The following is a 22,264-nucleotide window of genomic DNA, read 5'->3' as shown; positions in this document are numbered from 1 at the left end:
AGAGAAGTTAGGGTTGATCTCCTCTAGGACTGACCGTTTAGATCGCCTTGCAGTCCAAGAAACTCACAAGAGCCTTCTCCCTCCAGTATGGTGCCGATCCAAAAAGGATCTCTTTGCAGCAGTTTGCCGGCTGGGTTTTCACGTAGCTCGATGGCTGTTTCTCCAGCTGTTCTCGCCATGACGCTTCCGACTTCTCCTGCTCTCAGCCTTTCTTGTGGTCCAACTTTCACAGCCATACATTGCATCTGGGAAAACCAGAGCCTTGACTATACACACTTTTGTTGGCAGGGTGATGTCTCTGCTTTTTAGAATGCTGTCTAGACTTGCTATAGCTTTCCTCCTCAGGAGCAAGCGTCTTTTAATTTCTTGGCTGCAATCCCCATATGCGGTGAACTTGGAGCCCAGGAAAATAAAATCTTCCACTACACCCATTTCTTCCCCATCTATTTGGCAGAAACTGAGAGGGCCAGATGCCATGATCTTAGTTTTCAACATACACATGCACAAATACTATACGTACGTACACACAAACACACACACACAATTTCCTCCTTGGAAAACATTTACAAAATATAATTGATGATAAAATATATTTTGGTAAATAGAGCTTCACAGCTGTAAGTTTCAATACATGACTAATATTATGGAGTCAGCTGTAAAAATATTGGGGCAATCGGAACAGAACTAGGTTAGTTTTCTAAGGCCCACTACATTGATTTTCAAAGTTGGAGATTTAGCCATCTTTGTATGGCTGTAGTATTATCATTATCCTTCTCATGTTCTCGACTACCCCCTCTTATTATATTTTATATATCATCTAATGCCAGTATATAAATAATAACAAATTATACACATATAAGGTATAATTATATCTTATGATGATTGCATTGTTGCTTTACATTGAAAGCTTCTGCACCAAATACTAATCCCTTATGTGTCTAATCACACTTGGCCAATAAAGAATTCTGCTCTGCTCTGCTATTCTCTGCTCTGTAATATGGACAGTGTTAGATTGGGTAATGGATAGGCACACACAGGCTTAACGGTAACAACAGCTCTTTATTAAGTACAACAAGTGAGAACAATCCAGCGAAGGTTGAGTCTGACAGCAGCCCTTTTATAGGGAGCTGTCAGACCCTTCGACCAATAGGATTAAACCTCTGTTCCCGCCAGAACAGAGGACCTTGGTGGAAACCACTGTAGTTAGAGCAAGTATCTAACAGACAGTAATACAATTTTACTTCATGTCTAGCTTACTAGGGTTACCTTCATATGGTTTCAATAAAAGGACTATAGGAAACACATTGCAAGGGCTTATTTTAAGATTTATGAAAACATGGCAGAGGGTGGAAGTGGTTTGCTGAAGTTGGATGGGAAGGTGCAAAAACATAAATCATTTCTGAACACATCACAATCTCAGATCTCTTCAGTGTGATGGATGGAGAAAGCGGGGTTTGTGGTGGGGAATCAAACATACCCTCCTGTTTGAAGGCCTCTGAGAATGGCTCGGGGTTTGTTGGTGGGTGATAGGGCTGCAATGACCCATGCCAATCCGGAGAGGAGATGCTTCCCATGGCAGGGTAACTTGGTCGTTGCCTGTTCTTTGAGTTAATGGCAGAGGAGGAGTAAGATGAACTGGCAGATCTGAGTCTTAAAAGAGCAGCGTATGTGGCATGGATTCCTGGAATAGCTGCAGAGCATTCTGGGTAGGTTGGAAACAAAACAAAAAAAGAAAACAAAAATGCAATTCGAACTGAAGATAAGAATACTAAACCGTTCATGGATCCAACTTCTTAGGCAACACAAGTGGGTCTTCCCCATCAGGATATGCATACCTTTCATAACCAGAACCTCTAGGAAGGTTCTAGGGTAGAAATGGGATTCTGATATTTGCTGGAAAGAGGGACCCAGGTAAACAATTCAGTGTGGATCCTCCATCTGCTCTAGGGAGGACAGAGAAAGAAACTGGGGTCTTAGTATACTTCCCTTGTGTCAATATTGATCTGAAATGTATACAGGTAGTCCTCAACTTAGGATTGTACTGGAGCTCACCCATCATAGTTGTAAAGTCATAATGGTAAGTTTTAACTGACCTGCCAAAAGTACTAGATCAGGGGTGTCAAATTGGATTTCTTCGAGGGCAGGATCAGCATTGTATTTCTCCTCCGCCAGTTCCGTGGGTGGTGGTTAAGATGGGATAGATGCCTCCTGTAGCACCCTGCCAGCCAAAATCGGGTGCGGGACAGGGGCCACATGCAGGCCCCCATGCCCTGTTTTTGTAGCTATAACTAACATGGCTAAGATCAGGGGTAAAATTCAGCAGGTTCTGACAGGTTCTGGAGAACCGGTAGCGAAAACTTTGAGTAGTTTGGAGAAGTGGCAAATACCACTTCTGGCTGGCCCCAGGAGTGGGGGGGATGGGGATTTTGCAGTATCCTTTCCTTGGAATGGGGAGGGAATGGGGATTTTGCAGTATCCTTCCCCTGCCACCAACACCAAGCCATGCCCACAGGACTGGTAGTAAAAAAAATTGAATTTCACCACTGCCCAAGATTCTCTAAAATCAAACATTGTGCAATAGTGGCAAATACCTGTAGTTTGGGTGTAGGATGAGGGCGAAGCCTCATTTGCCAAGCTTGTGGGTTGGTTTCATTGCTTGGCTAGGTAACACCTTCAGCGGAGTTTAGGGGATGTCAGTGTTCTTCTGTTTATAAGGGCTTTAGCTGTGGGTGTGTCAAGTGAGGGTCTTGCGATGGGTCAGCTGCAGTGGTGGGTTACGACTGGTATGCCTTGATATGGGCATACCGGTGCCTGCTGGGAGCACCAGGTACGGTTCTGGTACAGTGCTCTGGAGGGCCCCCTCCTGCCCACGCTCCTTACTGGTATTTGAAATTTGCGGGGCTTCCGCGCACATGCACGGAGCATAAGGCACCTGCACGATGCTCTGCCGAGCAGCTGGAATGTTGTGGAGGTGTCGCGGAGCATTACAGGTGGTAAGTATGCATATGTGTGTGTGTGCACTGCACGCGTTTATGTGGTGGATGCCCGGCCCCGTTGCACCGTACCGGTTGCACCGGGATCCGGAACCCACCACTGGTCAGCTGTGATTCATCTGTGAGTCTTGTGATAAGGTTACACCAGGTCAGCCTCATTGAACTGTTTTGTTAAGCTTTAGCAGGCATGGTTTGGGTTGAGCTTCACATGCCTTTAAAACTGCAAAGACCCTTCCTTAGTGTGAGTTGATTTATTGAGCATTTTGTGTGCACTATGGGAATGTTCTTGTTTCGTATTAACATTATGAATACAGTTAAGAAGCATCAATCATTTTTGTTTGCTTGTTAATTTATTTTGATTTTGCAGTAGCAGCTACTTCTATGTGGAAGCAACAAAGGAAGGCTAAAATGATTAGTTACTACCTTTGTCCTGCCTTTTCTTGGCTGAACTACAGATAGTTTATTTATCAAATCTATAAAGACTTCTATTGATTCTTTCAACAGGGAAATGGGAAGGCTTTTTGATAATGGATTTTGATTTAAAGAGATTTTAGAGTGGATAACTGCAGGATTGGGGTCCCAATGTTTTCTGCAAGCATTTATTTTAATGCTTTAAATTTATTTTACAAGCCACCCACTAAACCAAACTATCCACTTTTTTTTTACTTTAAAACAACTCAATATTTTTATTTTTGTGTTATCACCATCATCTAAGCAATCCTCTTAACTGCCAATTTCTTGACTCTTATCCCTTTCTCACATCTTTGAAAACCAGTTTTGTTCGATAAACAGGAGACAAAATAACAGCAGATGAGGTTGCTTAAAGCCAAAGTTGTTTTTTCTTCTTCTTCTTAGGAATGAGCATTCCCAGAACTTCCATCACAAATAAAACTTTACGCTTATTAACTGGGGGGAAAAAATCCACAGTTGGTGTTCCTAGAATTCATTTTAAGGTTTAAAGTATGCTAAAAATGTCAGAAATATCTCATCCGCAACAAAATTATTTTCATCATGATTAACTGCAGATCAAAATGGAAGAAATAAAGCAATTAAAGAGAAATACAGTCGTGTACAAAACTTACAACGTATAAGGAAACATTACATGTATGAAAAACTGCACTGAAGAAAGAAAACTTGAGGATGACTTTTTCTAAAAGCAGAGCAAATGATGATCAACTGCTCCTCCCTACATTTATTTCCATACATTAGAGCAGGGGTGTCAAACTCACGTCATCACGGCGGAATCACGTGACATAGCAGGATTTTTTTTCCCCGTTTGCTAAACCGGGCGGGGCCAGCACATTTGGCCCGGACGCCACAAGTTTGACACCCCTGCATTAGAGACTTGACAAATGAACTCTGCTAGTTGGGCTGTATTTAAAACCTTTCTCAAATTTATAGCACCAAGAATCAATTGACCCTCAAAATAAGCATTTTACAAATTCCAAATTTAAAACTAACACCTTAAACTTAACTAACACCTTCTTTTTCTTTCTTTTTTCCTTTCTGTTATAATTTTGCACCAGTGAGGTTAAAACCAATTTCGTTGTATTTACAATAAAGATTATAGTTACTTACTTATACTTACTTACTTACTTATTTAAATTGACCAATGTAATTGGTCAACGAGGACAAATATTTAAGATACATATGTTATCACTTAGCAACCTTATTAGTGTGCATCCATCATCTGAGGTTTCTGAATCCTCTTCAAAGGGAGTTTCCATATACAGAGCACTGCAAAAGTCTCATTCATGTTGCTACTAATTTATTTGAAGTATACATCTGTGCGTTAGTCATATTGGTAAACTGCATACTCCTGACAAACTGGTCTGTTGCTGCATTTGATCAGTTCAAGAATTGTCCTAAAACAGTAATGGCTAACCTTTTTGTCATTGCATGCCAAAAGCACACACGCATGCCCCTGCACCCATAATGCAATGTGCACGCAACACCCCCATGCGCCCTGCCCCTTGTGCATGTATGCATGACCCCATGTGCTTACTCCACCCCCCGCACATGCATGCATGGCCCCCCCATTTTGGGCCTAGTAGGCCTCCCTGCAGTCTTGTGCATGCGCCCCTCCCCCACGCATGTGTCAGGCCTGCAGTTATATTCCTTTTTAGGATCTTTGGCCTGCCACACTCTCTATTATTTCATTATGCTGTTTCATTAGTGTAGTAATTGGGATGAGGAATAGAAAAGAGTAGAATTGTGGAATGTGTTTGTTGTCATTCCTTTCTAGAAGCCCAAGGTCATCTTTTGTCTCCGCACCTCTGCACCTGACCGGAACCAGCTGGGTGGAGATGCCAGCGTGGCTGAAGAAGATTGGACATGTGATGGATTTATGGGTGTGGGGATAAGATCATGAACTTTCAACTGGGTGGAATCCCAGGAAGCTTTTAGATTTGGGATTTCCACAGATGTGCCAACATGTCTGTCTTATTAAATTGGAATTTTAAGGATAGCTTTGCCTTGGACTCTGATTTAATTCTGCATGATATTTGGAACACTGACAGCATGTTTGCTAGAGACCCAAAATCAGCTGGCCCGTGGGAGGTGCAAACACACGCATGGTAGATCTGAGCTGGGGCGATGGCTTTGTGTGCCTGCTGTGGCACGCATGCTATAGTTTCACCATCATGGTCCTAGAACATTAAACATACTTAATTAAACTTGCTTCTCGCTAATGCAACCATCATTTTTATTTTGTCTGTCCTTCTACCAAAAACCTATTTTCTGGCTGGAAAGAGGCAAAACATAACCGAACCTTATACAGGATTGTGTGTCTCGTTGAGCTGACTACTTTCTTAGATGCAAGAAATGAGAGGTAGAATGTTCCAATTTGTCAAGGCTGACCAATTACTCTGCAGTGTTTCCTACCAGCTCCCACGGAACTCGATGAAAGCCTATTTGCTTTAGGATTGTCTCAAAAGAAAAAGAAATCCACATTGGTGAAGTGTGGTTTTTTTGCACTTGTTTATCTACAAAGTGATACAGAAGGGATTATGGTCATGCCCTATCATCCGTTATGCAAACATTTTCTAGATGTTCCATGGCTTCCCAAGGACCAAGAATAGTTAGAGAGAAGCCATCTGCACACAAATGGCTTCTCAGAGAAGCCATTTGCTTCTCCGCTATTCTTCTTGGAGAGAAATAATCCAAATTAAAGGATAGACAAACTTTGGTGTCTAACTGTGCTGCTTTGTATCATTGTTTCGATGGTATTTCCTTAGCTAAACAGAGATAAGTGGGGCAGTGGTGGGATTCAAAAAATTTTACTGCCAGTTCTGTGGGCGTGGCTTGGTGGGTGTGGCAAGGGAAGGATACTGTAAAATCTCCATTCCTTCCCCACTCCAGGGAAAGGATAAGTAAAATCTCCATTCCCTCCCCACTCCAGGGAAAGGATAAATAAAATCTCCATTCTCTCCCCACTCCAGGGGAAGGATAAGTAAAATCTCCATTCCCTCCCCACTCCAGGGGAAGGATACTGTAAAATCTCCATTCCCTCCCCACTCCAGGGAAAGGATAAGTAAAATCTCCATTCCCACCCCACTCCAGGGGAAGGATAAGTAAAATCTCCATTCCCTCCCCACTCCAGGGGAAGGATACTGTAAAATCTCCATTCCCTCCCCACTCCAGGGGAAGGATAAGTAAAATCTCCATTCCCTCCCCACTCCAGGGGAAGGATACTGTAAAATCTCCATTCCCTCCCCACTCCAGGGGAAGGATAAGTAAAATCTCCATTCCCTCCCCACTCTAGGGGAAGGATAAGTAAAATCTCCATTCCCTCCCCACTCCAGGGGAAGGTTTCTACAAAATTCCCATTTCCTCCCGATCAACTGGGACTCGAGAGACAGAGAATAGATGGCGGGGCCAGTCAGAGGTGATATTTGCCGGTTCTCTGAGCTACTCAAAATTTCCACTACCGGTTCTCCAGAACTGGTCAGAACCTGCTGAATACCATCTTTGAAGTGGGGGGGGGGGAAGCAGTGAGAACAGGAACAACTTTCAGCTTCCGGTTTGCTTCCCTATTGAGTTTCCTTGTGGGAAGCTGGCAAGGGGGCATCAAAAAGCTTCCTTCCTTCCTTCCTTCCTTCCTTCCTTCCTTCCTTCCTTCCTTCCTTCCTTCCTTCCTTCCTTCCTTCCTTCCTTCCTTCCTTCCTTCCTCTGAAGCAGCTGCATGTTCCCCAAATTTCATTCACTTGAGAATTATGGGTCCCAAATTCTTTAACCTAGGCCATTTGAGGTACCCCATTTTTGGTTCCAAAAATGGGGCACCGCATTTACTGTTTCTTTCAGTGAAAGGCCAAGACAAAGAGAGTTTTAGTAGTGCATAAAGAGATAGCCATATTTAACATTCTGAAGGCATAAAAATTATATTTGGTGATTTTCTGGTGGGGGGAAGAATTTAAGAATTTCAGGTTTGGTTCCCCCCCCCCCCCCTTTTCAATGTCATGAGTTGTGAGGGGGGGAGACAATCTGGAGACCTCTTGAGGCTCACCCATGCATTAGAAATAGTTCTGCAATACAAGGACTCATTCACCCTCCCCTCCCAAAAAATGATATAAAAGGAGCTTTGATCTGCTATCTATGCGAGTTTACCATTAAAAATAGAAATGCAGTCTCTTCTGCAGATCAAAAATAGCTTCTCCCTTAGCATTGGACTGATATGGGAATATCAAAGTGAATCAGGAGTAACTACTTTTTTTCAAACCCCAAATTTGGAATCTTATCCTTTTACGAGCACCTATATGATGACCACTCAGCCTTCAAATTACCTCCTATTTTTCTGTACAGCTTTTATTTTCAGCTTTGTTTGCTTCCTGGCAATATGAATTATTTAGTTTTGTAATGTAATATTGTTGGACCAAGAAAAAGACCAAAGAAAGAAAGAAAGAAAGTAGTCCACGATGTTAAGCTAAAAATTAAAACCAAGCAGGCAGCATCTAGTAGACCAACAAAATTCTCTACCCAGCAATATAATGTGGTTTTCTTTATAATATTATCTTCCACTGTCTCTTGATAGCTTTCTTATCATATTTCGACAAGATATACACAGTTCTAGAATGCAGCGACAGTAGATTAGTAATAATTTTGACAAAATATATACACTGTTGTAGAATGTAGTGACAGTAGATTTATAGTAATTTCTATTTGGGGTTTTTCTCCCGAATGACCCTGTTTCATTTTCTGTTTGCACAATAACACTTTCAGGGCAAAAACAGCTCATCCTCTGATTGTGCAACAAAGACTATATTGGGACTTTTATGCTGAGTTCAAAGAAGCTCATATTATTCCTCCAGAAAGTCAAAACAAGAATAAGAAGAGAGAGAGAGAAAACCTGGAATAGCAGGGAAACTGGGTGTAGGTTTGAACTGCAGAGTAATGTATATATATATATATAAATGGCTGTGTGTGTTTGTTCCAGCATAACTCTGGAACGCCTCCAGCAATTTCCACCAAACTTGGTACAGAGATGACTTACTCTATGGAAACCAATAATGTATCTGCAAAACTTGGCAAGGAGTCTCGGAGAGTCGCGAACCAATTAAGCGAACTAATTGTCTCCTTCACACTCCACTCCCCTTTCCCTCCTCTTTTAGTTCTTCTGGGAGGGACCATTCTTTGTCCACCTGTGGCCTTACTCCCAAGTCGACCCCTGTTCTTTAGCTGTTCCCTTTGTCTGACAACTCTGCGCATATGCACACTGGGAACAGGCTCCAGCTGTTTGTCTGCCTCACTGATGTCTGTCTCTAAAGGCAGCTGATAAGTGGCATATGGCTCTGCCCCCCTATCTGTCTCTGACACAGAGCCCTCATCAGAGCCTTCCCCAGATGCCAGGACTGATCCATGTTCCTCCTCAACCTTCTCACTGTCTGAATCTGCTGCCAGCTCCATTGGCTGCTGGCAGGTCACAATACAAGGTACCATTCTTGTGGCTTGAAAAACAAGTTCAAAGCTATCTAAAACTATCTACAATCAATTTAAAACAGAAAAAAAACAGAATTTATCTTACACTAGCTCAATGCAGCTGTTTTAAATAGCTCCCCATTTTTAAACTTCATTTAAAGTCTTGGTAATAATATTTCTCACTATACTGACTTTTCCAGCTGCTGAAGTGCTCCTCTATTTGAAAGGAATTGATGTTAAAAATGCCATTTAATTGAACAGGGCCTGTTTTATTTATTTTATTTTCATTTATTCATCATATTTCTTTGCCACCCATTCTTGGGCGGCTTACAACATTAAAGTAAAACCATAAATATATAAATACAAATGAAAAAGCATAATCTTAATTGTAATAGTTTTATGCCACTCACGAGGATTCTGGGTTCCTAGTGATACTGATTCTCTTTTAAAAAATGGCTTTAGAAATGTTGAATAAATGAGCTAGAAGAAATGTTTAGGTTTTAATATTTTTAGAAACTGCGTTGAACATCAACAAAGAGTACAATGTGGATTTTCCCCTAAGAAAACTAATTCCTTTTCTCTTTCCCTAAACCTTTCTAGAATCCATAACTTGATTTTCTTTCCCTAAAAACCAATACCATATTTATAAAATACTTCTTAGTGGTCTAGTTTCTTCTAATTACATAATTTCTTTAAATTTGCATTTGAGGATCCCACTCAGGGCTAATAAACCAAGTTCTTTTTGAGTCCCAAAAGACCTGATTTAATTCTGCTTTTACAAGCCATCTAAGTAATATTAAACTAGGTCTTTTGGAACAAGCAAGCTTATCATTTATTCTCCCTTCTTAGAATTTGACAGCTTCTTTTTGACCCCCGAGCATTTGTGTGTTTGTCAACATGCGGTGTTAAGATAGCTAGAGGATTCCTTATCACAAACCCTGCACAGGAGAGCAACTTCCTTCACAGAGATGCAAATCCTACGGTATCTGTGCTATTTCCCCAAACCCAGACAGACACCAACTCCTTCTCCCAATTCCTCTTCCAGGGTGACTCTTTCTCTCACCAGCCGAATTAAAATCCTTGAGCTGGCAGGAAACTATGAAAGATAGGCATGATTCCTATCTTACTACAGGCAGATTGTTGGCAAATAGAGCTGCCTGATAATTTATTTAAGGCGGTATCAAATATATTAAGGAGAGGGATTAGTGAATTCCCCTGGCGTTTTCCTCCCTGCTCCACTGAATATCACTGGGCAATGGAAAATATCCACCAATAGTGCTAGGGTTGAGGAAAAAAGTGGAATTTTCACAACTGGCAGATTTAGATTTCTGCCAAAACTCAGTCTGGTTTTGTCTAAGGGTGTTCAAAAGGATTGTTAACAGGTTTTTTGGAGAGAGGTTTAGTAATATCCCAGAATAGTGTTAAAAAGGTAAAGGTAAAATTTCCCCGCACATGCATTCTAGTTGTTTCCGGCTCTAGGGGGTGTGTGCTAATTTCCATTTCTAAGCCAAAGAGCCAGTGCTGTCCGAAGATTTCTCCATGGCCATGTGGTCAGCAAGAATAAAGGCCAAGGATGCATGGAACCCTGTTACCTTCCCACCAAAGTGGTTCCTATTTTTCTACTTGCATTTTTAGGTGCTTTTGAACTGTTAGGTTGGCAGAAGCTGGGACAAGTAATGGGAGCTCACTCTGTTTCGCGGCACTGAGTATTTGAACCACCGAACTGCCGACCTTCTGATCGACAAGCTCAGCATCTTAGCCACTGAGCCACCGTATCCCCCAGAGTGTTATACCGATATTCAAAAGCAACTCAGAATACTGTACGTTTAAGTAAAGAATTTCTGAATTTCTAACTGCAAGATAGGACTTTTAAGGAATAGCTGGTCAGTGGCTAGGATTCTGTGACATTTACTGGGTCTCTAATTAGAAAAGACTTTTGCTTATAATACTTGCAAATGTGACCTTCACTTGATACAGGCATTTTCTCCATATCTCTCCCCCACACACATACACACACTTTACTCCTAGCATGTTGAGCTAAATGTCACTAAGAGTTTTTCTCCATGTTGCAACTTTTAATTACGTTGTTTTCCAAGGAAGTGTCCATAGTCTATCCTTGCTGCTTCAGAACAATCAACGTGACGTGAGAAAGCATAAAGCTGAATACTGCAAATCCTCACCAGTAGGTATTGTAGGGCAATGCAAAAGTTCAACAGGGTGCCTGGCTTGGGCCATGATTTATGCAAAGCCTTTCTTTCCTCAATTTAACCTTTTTATTAGTTTATTGAAGCATAAAACACCAAGGGAAAAAAACATGGAAAAGTAAGAAGAGAGGAAGGGGAAAAGTGGGGGTATAGTGTAACAGGCAGTGGTGGGCTCCACATAATTTAATAAGTGGTTCAACTATTGCAGGACCAAAAATGTGAGCATGTGCATGCCTACTCGCTTCGCTCACGTGTGTGCCTTCCATGCATCGCGCGGCTTCAAACACACGGCAATTTCCTGCGCGTGAATTTCAGCATAACATCTCGGGCAGCTGTGGTGAGTATAGCAGGCAAGGCATGGAAATTAGCTGGGCTGCGTGGCGGGGCGAGTAAGCCAGGAAGTGAGATATTTGGATGCTTGGCAACTGATTCATATTTATGATGATTGCAGTGTCCTAGGATCATATGGTCACTTTAGTGACATTCTGACAAGCAAAGTCAAAGGGGAAGCCAGAGTTTTAAAAGATTAAGAGTTGGACGGTACCCTGTAGGTCATCTAGTCCAACCCCCCCACCCAAACAGGTGACCCTACATCATTTCTTACAGATGGCAATCCAGCCTCTTCTTGAAAGTTTCCAGTGATGTAGCCATGTGTTTCACTCAAGATTCACTCAACCATCATGTTACTAACTTAACAGCATCACCACCAGATGGATTCGTAACTGGCTGACCAACCGCACTCAACGTGTAGTCCTCAATGGAACTACATCTTCATGGAGGGAAGTATGCAGTGGAGTGCCCCAAGGCTCTGTTTTGGGCCCAGTACTCTTCAACATCTTCATCAATGATTTGGATGAGGGAATAAATGGGGAACTCATCAAATTTGAAGATGACACCAAGCTGGCAGGAATAGCCAACACTCCGGAAGATAGGCTTAAGAAACAAAAGGATCTTGACAAACTTGAACATTGGGCACTATCTAATAAAATGAAATTCAATGGTGAAAAGAGTAAGGTTCTACATTTAGGCAACAAAAACAAAATGCACAGGTACAGTATAGGTGGTACCTTGCTCAACAGTAGTAACTGTGAAAGGGATCTTGGAGTCCTAGTGGACAACCATTTAAATATGAGCCAGCAGTGTGCAGCAGCTGCCAAAAAAGCCAACACAGTTCTAGGCTGCATCAACAGAGGGATAGAATCAAGATCACGTGAAGTGTTAATACCACTTTATAATGCCTTGGTAAGGCCACACTTGGAATACTGCATTCAGTTTTGGTCGCCACGATGTAAAAAAGATGTGGAAACTCTAGAAAGAGTGCAGAGAAGAGCAACAAAGATGATTAGGGGACTGGAGACTAAAACATATGAAGAACGGTTGCAGGAACTGGGTATGTTTAGCTTAAGAGAAAGAAGGACTAGGGGAGACATGCTAGCATTGTTCCAATATCTCAGGGGTTGCCACAAAGAAGAGCAAGTCAAACTATTTCCAAGGCACCTGAGGGTAGAACAAGAAGCAATGGGTGGAAACTAATCAAGGAGAGAAGCAACTTAGAACTGAGGAGAAACTTCCTGACAGTTAGAACAATTAATCAGTGGAACAGAAGTTGCCTCCAGAGGTTGTGAAGGCTCCAACACTGGAAGTCTTTAAGAAGATGTTGGATAGCCATTTGTCTGAAACGGTAGAGGGTTTCCTGCCTAGGCAGCGGGGGGGGGGGGGGTTGAACTAGAAGACCTCCAAGGTCCCTTCCAACTCTGCTATTGTATTATTGCATTATTGTATTACAACTGTGATGGTTCACTTAACAACGTGGCAAGAAAGATTGTAAAATGGGGCAGAACTCACTTCACAAACATCTCACTTAGCAACAGAAATATTGGGCTCAATTATGGTCATAAGTCGAGGACTACCTGTATTTAGAAAGAATGAGACAGTCGTTTCTTACTGGACATATCATTCTCATCCTTCACAATGCAGAATAAAGAAGGAATTCACTATTGTCTTAGTTTGTATTGCTACTCTGATGAATTAAACAATCTTTGAACAACTGAAGACAACTCCTTTATACATACTATTTTCATAATATTCTTTCCATTGGACCTGCATCTTGTTCATGTCTCTCACTCTTCCTGCTTTTGTCTGCTCTTTCCCCCACCTGGTGTATTTGTTGCAAGCTGAACAGAGTGGTGTGGATTTTGTCTAGATCTGGACATTGTCTTGATTATGAGCATCCTGGATGCAAACTTGACTGGATATCCCTCACCACAATTTTCCAATATTTCTGGCATCCAATACCGAACTGTAAGAAATATTTTAGATTACTCAAATAATATTGTTTGATAAGAGCCGCAGAGGTTAGAGTGCAGTAATGCAGACTACTGTACTTCTGCTGACTGCCGGCTGCTTGCAATTTGGCAGTTCAAATCCCAGTAGGTTCAACATTGACTCAGCCTTCCATCCTTCTGAGGTAAAATGAGGACCCAGATTGTTGGAGCCATTATGCTGACTCTGTAAACTGCTTAGAAAGAGCTGTAAAAGCACTATGAAGCATTATATAAGTCTAAGTACTATTGCTATTGTGTCATTGTATTTTTGCTCCTAGGCAGATGTCTATGGGCACACTTTTTCCATCAGTTTTAAAAGGGTTTTGAGAGTATGGATACAATCACAGTATATTATATAAATAAGCAACAACTATTACCCTATTACGCAAAGTCATCTCATTTAGTTTTAAAAATGAAAAAGCAATAAATGCACTTTATGAACCAGCTAGGTAATTGGCTAGTGATACAGCAAAAATTAAAATGGAAGAGATGGTTTCATATAAATTTAGCTACGTATTTGTGTATGCCTTTGCCAGGTGTGTATCTTCTTTTATTGTTACCAGGAGATTTGTGTGATAAAAATAAAATGCAAATCCTCCTGTTTATACATATGATGAGGCTATAATTTTGCCCTGGTGTTTTAATGGCAAAGAAAATTACCCAAATGCATTTCTTAAGGATTATATTGAAGCTTTTTGATGTGTTGTTGATTTTAAAGAAATATATTTGAGCGCACATAAAAGTTGCTGGAAGTTTTTTAGTCTCTCTCTTTCTCTCTCTCTCTCTCTCCATCTCTCTCCCCCTCCGTCCCTCCCTCCCCCCTCCCTTCCTTCCTCCTCCTTTCTCTCTATATATTTAAATGATACTTTAAAACTCCAAGTTTGAAGCATTTGAGGCTCATAAGTGATAAGGAATGAGACCCAAAACAATTTGACAACCATTGGACATAGAAGAGGCAACACAGGAGATGTTAAATTGGTTGTTGGAATTAATTATGAAAGCAATAACTCCAGTTCACAAAGAATTAATCACAGGGCATGTCCTGAGGTAATGAATGAGGAAAAGAATGGTTAGATCACCATGCTATGCCTGAGGAAACTGAGGTTTAAATCTTTCTCCAACTATGAAGCTTCAATGACCTTGGACCTATGGGAAGGCTATTTATCCACTAATGACTTATAGTATTTTTTAATGTCACTAGGCCATCCTTGAAGTGATATAATGTGTTAGATACTTGTTCTAACTACAGTGGTTTCCATCAAGGTCCTCTGTTCGGGTGGGAACAGAGGTTTAATCCTATTGGTCGAAGGGTCTGACAGCTCTCTATAAAAGGGCTGCTGTCAGACTCAACCTTGGCTGGATTGTTCTCACTTGTTGTACTTAATGAAGAGCTGTTGTTACCCTTAAGCATGTGTGTGCCTATCCATTACCCAATCTAACACTGGCAACGAAGGTGAGATTGGAAGGCAACTAGGCGAACTGAAAGCGCGTAGCAATCCAGCAAGTACATCCAGCACGGTTTCGAGCAGCCATTTTTGAGCAGCAACCTCAAAACACCCTCTGAACACAAAATGGCCATGCACGCCCCACCGACTCCGTATGATCCAGTCACTGAGCACTGGGACTCCTACATGCTACGGTTTGACTGCTTCCTCGAGGCAAACGACCTCATGGGCCTTTATGAAGGCGACAAGAAGAATATGTTCCTCGGATACTGTGGCCGGGAAGTGTTCGAGATGGCGAAAGACCTCTCTGAGCCGACACCTCTCCAATCAGACATCAGTGAGACAAACATCTAGAGCCTGTTCCCAATGTGTGCATGTGCAGACTTGCCAGCCGAAGGGAACAGCTAAGGAACAAGGGTCCACTTGGGAGTAAGATCACAGGTGGATGGTGAATGGCCCCTCTCATAGGAAATAAAAGAGGAGTGAAAGGGAAGGGGTGTTTGCAGGAGACAATTAGTTCATTCCTGCATTCTTGCCAAGTATTGTGGTGTCTAAAATATATTGGCTGGCCATTCTCCAAGCCTGATAAAGGTCGGTAATCATGAACTATCTTGAAAGACTGTGGACTTTGCTGGAGAGGAATTCACTATAAATTAAGTAAAAGGGGTTTATTGGGACGAGGACTTTGTGGCTTTTTTGGCAGCTGCAGCACATGGGCACAAGTGACATTGGACTAGTCATTTTCACTTTCTCTCCATCCCAAATAAAGAGGCGATAGCCAACCACTTTTGAAAACCACTGTCAAGAGAAGTGCAAAGACTAATCCAGAAGTCAAAAACTGACTAAAAGACACAAGCACACAAAGTTGATATGTAACTTTGTGTAAAGTGTAACTTTGTGTAATAACAAAGGCAATAAATTAAGTGCGTGTAAATTATTGGTGGCTGAGATAATGCAAGCATTATGTGCAAAATGAAATATCCAGAGCTGACGAAAGAATTCACCTTTTCTAATTTAGCCTCTTTCTCTCCCTTTAAGACTTGTGTTCTTTTGCTCTAAACAAATTCCCTCGTACAGCCTGGACTTTAAGTAACTTTCCATGCTGTGGTTTGGTGTGTGCTAAATATTTCACCATGTTCCACTCACCTTGGTGTGTATTGTTAAGACTTTTCTGTGGCTTAGTCTTTCCCCCAGGAATCCTATAAATTAATCATTGGATGTGTTGTCAGCACTGTAGGAGATGCTTGTAAACAGCTTTTGCTAACACTTAATTAAACTAACCTTTTGCTTGTGAAGGTTGAAATCCATTCCAGTCCATGGGACCAACATATCAACCCAGTCTGTTCATTTCAGGTGTTTATATAGATCTTATTTCTTTAGGGCCTGGACAACCTCCAAATCATGCATGGCTTTAAGAACATTGTCTGAGAGTGCTCTACTTAAATTATAGCAAAGGTGATATGATTTTTTTTTCTGGTAGGGCAGCACAAGGAATTTAATATATAAGAATCAAAGTGACACCAAATGGACAGAAGACAGAAAATGATTGAGAGAGTCACATAGAGGCACAAGAGCCAGGAAGCTTATATCAGTTGAAGCCAGACAAGGCCAAATGACAGTTGATAAGAAGTGAAAGAATGACCATGCAGCGAGTTTTACTTAACTCACTCATGGCAACAGCCGAGAAACATATAGAACATGATAACTGAAGTTTTGGATCAGCAGTGATATCCTCTGAAATCTGCTACCGGTTCGGTGAGTCTGCAACCGAGCCCACACTTTGCACGCGTGTACACCTGATGTGCGCCCGTGCAGTGCTAAAAAAAGGAATATTTTGAAGCCTTCAGAGTCTGCAAAGGTAAGTAGAACACCGGGGGGGGGGAGATCCGCTGTGTCACGTGATTTAGATTAGCTAGAAAGCAGGAAATCCGACGATTCTAGCTAATATGAATTGCGTGTCACAGCTGATCGTTGGAAATACCGGTTCACCTGAACTAATAGCATTTTTTTACTACTGGTTCAGGCAAACCATTCTGACCCGGTAACATTCCACCCCCTGTGTTGGATGATGGAGGGCTTCTGGCATAAGTTAAATGAAGGTCTGTAGAAGAACCTGTCAGAAGATATCATCTATGCACACAACCATTTTAACAAGTGTTCTGTTGTCTCCAACATTCCTTACATTAGCTGGTCAACACCGTAGCAGAACTTGTTGACTAAGAAAACACAATTATGTTTAGTAGTTGCCAAAAATAAAGATAAGAAGGTAACAAAGACTCTCTTCTGTGCTTTGTTTTTGAGTTCTTCTTTAATGCATAAGATCACAAAGCTCAAATATGTAACAAGAACAAAGCTGGAGCTTTCATTGTAATTGAAAGACACCTCTGGACAATTTGATGGACAATAACACTGCATATCAGACATTAACACAATTGAGAGAGTCCAAAGATATTTAATGAGAAGAGTCCTTCATTCCTCTACCGATATACCTCTGGCATACCTTATGCCACCGGACTTGAAATTTTGGGTTTAGACAACTTAGAACTACACCACCTTCAGTCTGACCTAAGCGTAGTACATAAAATTATCTGCTACAACGTCCTACCTGTCAGTGACTTCTTCAGCTTCAACCACAATAATACACAAGCAAACAATAGATACAAACTCAAGGTAAACCGCTCCAAACACGATTGCAGAAAATATGACTTCTGCCACAGAGTGGTCAATGCCTGGAATGCACTACCTGACTCTGTGGTTTCTTCCCCAAACCCCCAAAACTTTAACCTTAGACTGGCTACTGTTGACCTCACCCCATTCCTAAGAGGTCTGTAAGGTGCGTGCATAAACGCACCAAAGTGCCTACCGTCTCTGTCCTAATGTCCCTTTTTATCCGTATCCTTTTCATGTATTCAAAATTATGTTTATACTTTTATCTGTTATCTTATATATATGCTTGACAAAATAAATAAAATAAAAATAAAAAATGAAATAAATAACTGATGGACATCCTGTCTGTACTTCTGTCTGCTGGACCCCCAGGCCCATGCAAAATCATTGTACGATTCTCGAATCTTCTATTCTCTGTCCAGCTACAAAATTGCCAATGTTCTATCATTTTGTCTTCACAGGGTTTTCAAAATCGCTTTATCAAAACTCCCTTTCATTCTAACAATGATTCTGAGCCCTCGTGGCAGATCTGATAGGCAGAATGTTCTCTGTTGATACGTTGTGCATCATGTGCAAATTGTCTTTCAAATCTTCTGATCAGTTATTGAACCTGTTGGTCAGGCTTTCAAGGTGGCAAGAAGGAGCCTACCAGGCTAGATTCATCCACCACATCTGGCTATTCATATCATAGGAATCTGGTACAGAGTAATCTTTTTTACGGTGCATAGGAAAAAAAATTAATCTTTTAACAGAGAGGATGGATGATTAAAGCTAAAACTGTAGAAGAAATACTGATTTTTATTTCTTCATTGCTTTTAAGTGATAAAATATAAGGTGTGCTACCTGAGTTCTGCTGACTTAGAAAAAGGAACAACATCTAAATCATTTTGGTGCAATTGCCTCACCAAATAGAATTGTGCAAAGGCTCTCCTAGCCGTAGCTCCTACCTCCTTGGGTAGGAGCCATGAATCTAGGAAGACTGCCAGATTGCTGGTAAATTCTGACTGGGAAAGTACATTCCTGTTGGGAAGTAAGATGGAACATCTCTGGGATATGGTGGCCCTCAAATTTAGAACCACTTGATCTTGTGAGAACATTGGTGCAAGCAGCCAAATCTTGTAATTTCATCTTAATTTGAAAATGCTTAACCCACAAACACACAGATCTGTGCTAAAGGTAAAGGTTCCCCTTGCACATATGTGCTAGGCGTTCCCGACTCTAGGGGGTGGTGTTCATCTCCATTTCAAAGCCGAAGAGCCAGCACTGTCCGAAGACATCTCCATGGTCATGTGGCCGACATAACACCGAAGGTGCATGGAACGTTGTTATCTTCCCACCAAAGGCGGTCCCTATTTTTCTACTGTCATTTTTACATGCTTTTGAATTGCTAGGTTGGCAGAAGCTGGGACAAGTATCAGGAGCTCACTCCATTATGCGGCGCTAGGTATTTCAACCGCTGAACTGCCCACCTTCTGATTGACAAGCTCAGCATCTTAGCCACTGAGCCACCTATTAAATCTTGTGACTGAAGAGACGGAGTCAGTTGTTCACTTCAACACGTTTATTAGTTTAACAGAACTGACAGGAACCGAAGAACAAAAGCCGCCTGACAGCTATTTATACATGCAGCTGTCAGACGGCGAACCAATAGGAACAGGGTATTTCTCCCGCCGGCCAGCAGGCGCGCCTGGACCAATCAGAGGGCTTCTCTGAACGAACGCCCTCTGCTGGCCAGGCCCGCCAGTACACAACACCACCACATCCCATCTGCGTGTTAGATCTATGCTAACACTGACTAAACAGATTAGCCCAACCCTCTCAGCAAGGCATGAGAATATGCTCCAATTCCTTGTCATCTCTTAGCACTACTTGATTTCATAAAAACATCCAACCACTGTAAGGTGGTTTAATTCTATTGAAGGTGGAAACAGGTAATCTTTGAAGCAATTTTAAACTAGTTTTAGAGGGCAGTTTGGAGTAGCAGTTAAAGCTCCAGGCTTGAAAGTGGGAGACTCTAAGTTCTCATCTTGTTTTAGGCATGAAGCTAGCTGGGTGACTTGGGACCAGTCACTCTCTCTCAACCCTTGGAAAAAGGCAATGGCAAACCATATTCAAAAATATTGCCTAGAAAACTTCAGAAATTTGTCTTTGCTGTTGCATGACTCTAAAGGTTGAACTCTAAATCTCTATTTTGACATGATAATATATCTGCTGGTTCCTATTTTTTTTAAAAAAAAACCTCAATATGCCCATATTCATAAACCTTTTCTTTTTGAATATTTCAATAGAAATAATATTTAGATTTTTAGACTACTCCTCAGTGCTTTACAGCACTCTCTGAGCAGTTTACAAATGTCAGCATATTGCCTCCAACTACTTGGGTCCTCATTTTGCCAACCCCAGAAAGATGGAAGGCTAAGTAAGGTTCTACATTTAGGCAACAAAAATGGAATGCACAGGTACAGTATAGGTGGTACCGTGCTCAATAGTAGTAACTGTGATAGGGATCTTGGAGTTCTAGTGGACAACCATTTAAATATGAGCCGGCAGTGTGCAGCAGCTGCCAAAAAAGCCAACACAGTTCTAGGCTGCATCAACAGAGGGATAGAATCAAAATCACCTGAAGTGTTAATACCACTTTATAATGCCTTGGTAAGGCCACACTTGGAATACTGCATTCAGTTTTGGTCACCATGATATAGAAAAGATGTGGAGACTCTAGAAAGAGTGCAGAGAAGAGCAACAAGGAGGATTAGGGGACTGGAGACTAAAACATATGAAGAACGGCTGCAGGAACTGGGTATGTCTAGCTTAAGAGAAAGAAGGACTAGAGGAGACATGATAGCAGTGTTCCAATATCTCAGGGGTTGCCACAAAGAAGAGCAAGTCAAACTATTTCCAAGGCACCTGAGGGTAGAACAAGAAGCAATGGGTGGAAACTAATCAAGGAGAGAAGCAACTTAGAACTGAGGAGAAACTTCCTGACAGTTAGAACAATTAATCAGTGGAACAGCTTGCCTCCAGAAGTTGTGAATGCCCCAACACTGGAAGTCTTTAAGAAGATGTTGGATAGCCATCTGTCTGAAACAGTATAGGGTTTCCTGCCTAGGCAGGGGGTTGGACTAGAAGGCCTCCAAGGTCCCTTCCAACTCTACCATTGTATTGTATTGTATTGTAAGTCAACCTTGAGCCAGTCAGGATCGAACTCCTGGCAGTGGGCAGAGTTAGCCTTCAATACTGCATTCTAACCACTGCGCCACCAGGACTCTATCAAATTACACGGTCCTGCTTTGAAAGAGTTAATACGCCAGTTCCATTCAATGAGATTTTTAAAATATAGAAAGAGGACAAAAGAAATACGAAAGTATTGGTGAAAAACCTGAAATTTACCTATGCTGCCAGGTAAATGTTCAAACAGCCTTGCAACAGAAAAGGACATTGAATAAATAGCTTTTTCCATGTTTGTTTTAGGAGACAACTCAAGTTCCCTAAACAATCTGAAGAGGTAAGAAAAAAGCCTTATTAAATACTTATTTTTGTTGTCGCATGGATCATGAATTTCTATTCAATTTGTTTTTTTAAAAAAACAGTGGAAATATACAAGCACACGGAGGAGACTGAGTTCACACTTAAACCAAGATACGCTTTGTTGAATCAATAAATGATGACTGCCTGGACCAGATACAAGCTTCAAGCAATCAATAGCCCCATTTTAAAATGGCTGCCATGGGGAGGGTGGTCTGTTCAAAATGGTTGCCTTGGAGGGTGCAGCCAGTCACACAAGGAAAATCAATGGGGTTGCTCACTATAATTTACACTTTTCTCCCAAGGTATTGTGAACCATCCCAGCCTAACTTTTTCTTTCCCTAAAAATTGGAATAATCCTAAACAAAAAATTGGACTAAAGCCAACTACCATTTAAACATTTCTGCACTTTCCTTTTTTAAGCTATATTATATACTATTACAACTCTCTTGTAGGTTCAATGCTTTGTAACCTTCCATTACATGCCTAGAGCAAACACTTTTGAATCAATGTACTTCAAATGGGAAAACTCACATGTTGCTTCCAAAATCTGGAAGCCATAAGACTGAAATTTGGCCAACTTGTAGCCACTTCGGTGCCACCATACCTTCCACCAACTACTCTTCCTAGAAACCCATAGGTTGCATGGTGCAAGAGAAGATGGGAAGGGCATATTCCGATCATCTTTTCCACCTTCCTCTGGCTCCTGTGCCCAATAGGCTGGCATCAAAGCCAAAGAGCCAAGTAGCTATTGGGTGCTTTGGAATTGAGCCCAAAATTTAAACTTCCTTAATGGTGGTGGCCAGTGAGAGAAGAAGGAGGGAGCGACTCAGATTCCTGATGGCAAGGTAGGACTGGTTGGGGGATGCTGGTGGTCAAAGGGTGGGACCTCTTCCTTGATGGAGGAAAGGGCCCCCTGAGGGAAATGCTGGAATGGGGTGAAGGGTGCAGGTCTCCCACTGTTCCAGTCCCTATTCCACGGCTCAAGAGGGGGAGGGAGAGGAGGTGTTGGAGGCTTCATCAGAACTCTTCTTAGGATTGTGAGGCAACCAATGCAAGCCTATATTATATGCAGAAAGAAGAATGTCCTAATGGGTCCAGAGTTCTCTAGGATATTCCGTGAACAATTCTACATTGAGCGCAGTATGGGGGCATATACATTTCATTAAGTAAGTAAATTGAAAAATTGGTGA

The 22,264-nt window shown here is 41.6% G+C and overlaps 1 protein-coding gene across 1 annotated transcript in view; it reads right to left on the bottom strand.

Annotated features, from left to right (window-relative positions):
- Positions 1-22,264, bottom strand: part of CNTN5 (contactin 5) — a 354,084-nt gene that overhangs the window by 295,687 nt on the left and 36,133 nt on the right. Inside the window, exon 2 of the mRNA XM_081951235.1 lies at positions 1,478-1,702. Coding sequence (XP_081807361.1) covers positions 1,478-1,702 — 225 coding nt within the window. The remainder of the gene's footprint in view (positions 1-1,477; positions 1,703-22,264) is intronic.

The sequence above is a fragment of the Natrix helvetica genome (assembly GCF_964273705.1).
Source record: "Natrix helvetica genome assembly, chromosome: 4".
NCBI classification, from domain to species: Eukaryota; Metazoa; Chordata; class Lepidosauria; order Squamata; family Natricidae; genus Natrix; species Natrix helvetica.
This window is presented reverse-complemented; position numbering and strand designations above follow the sequence as displayed.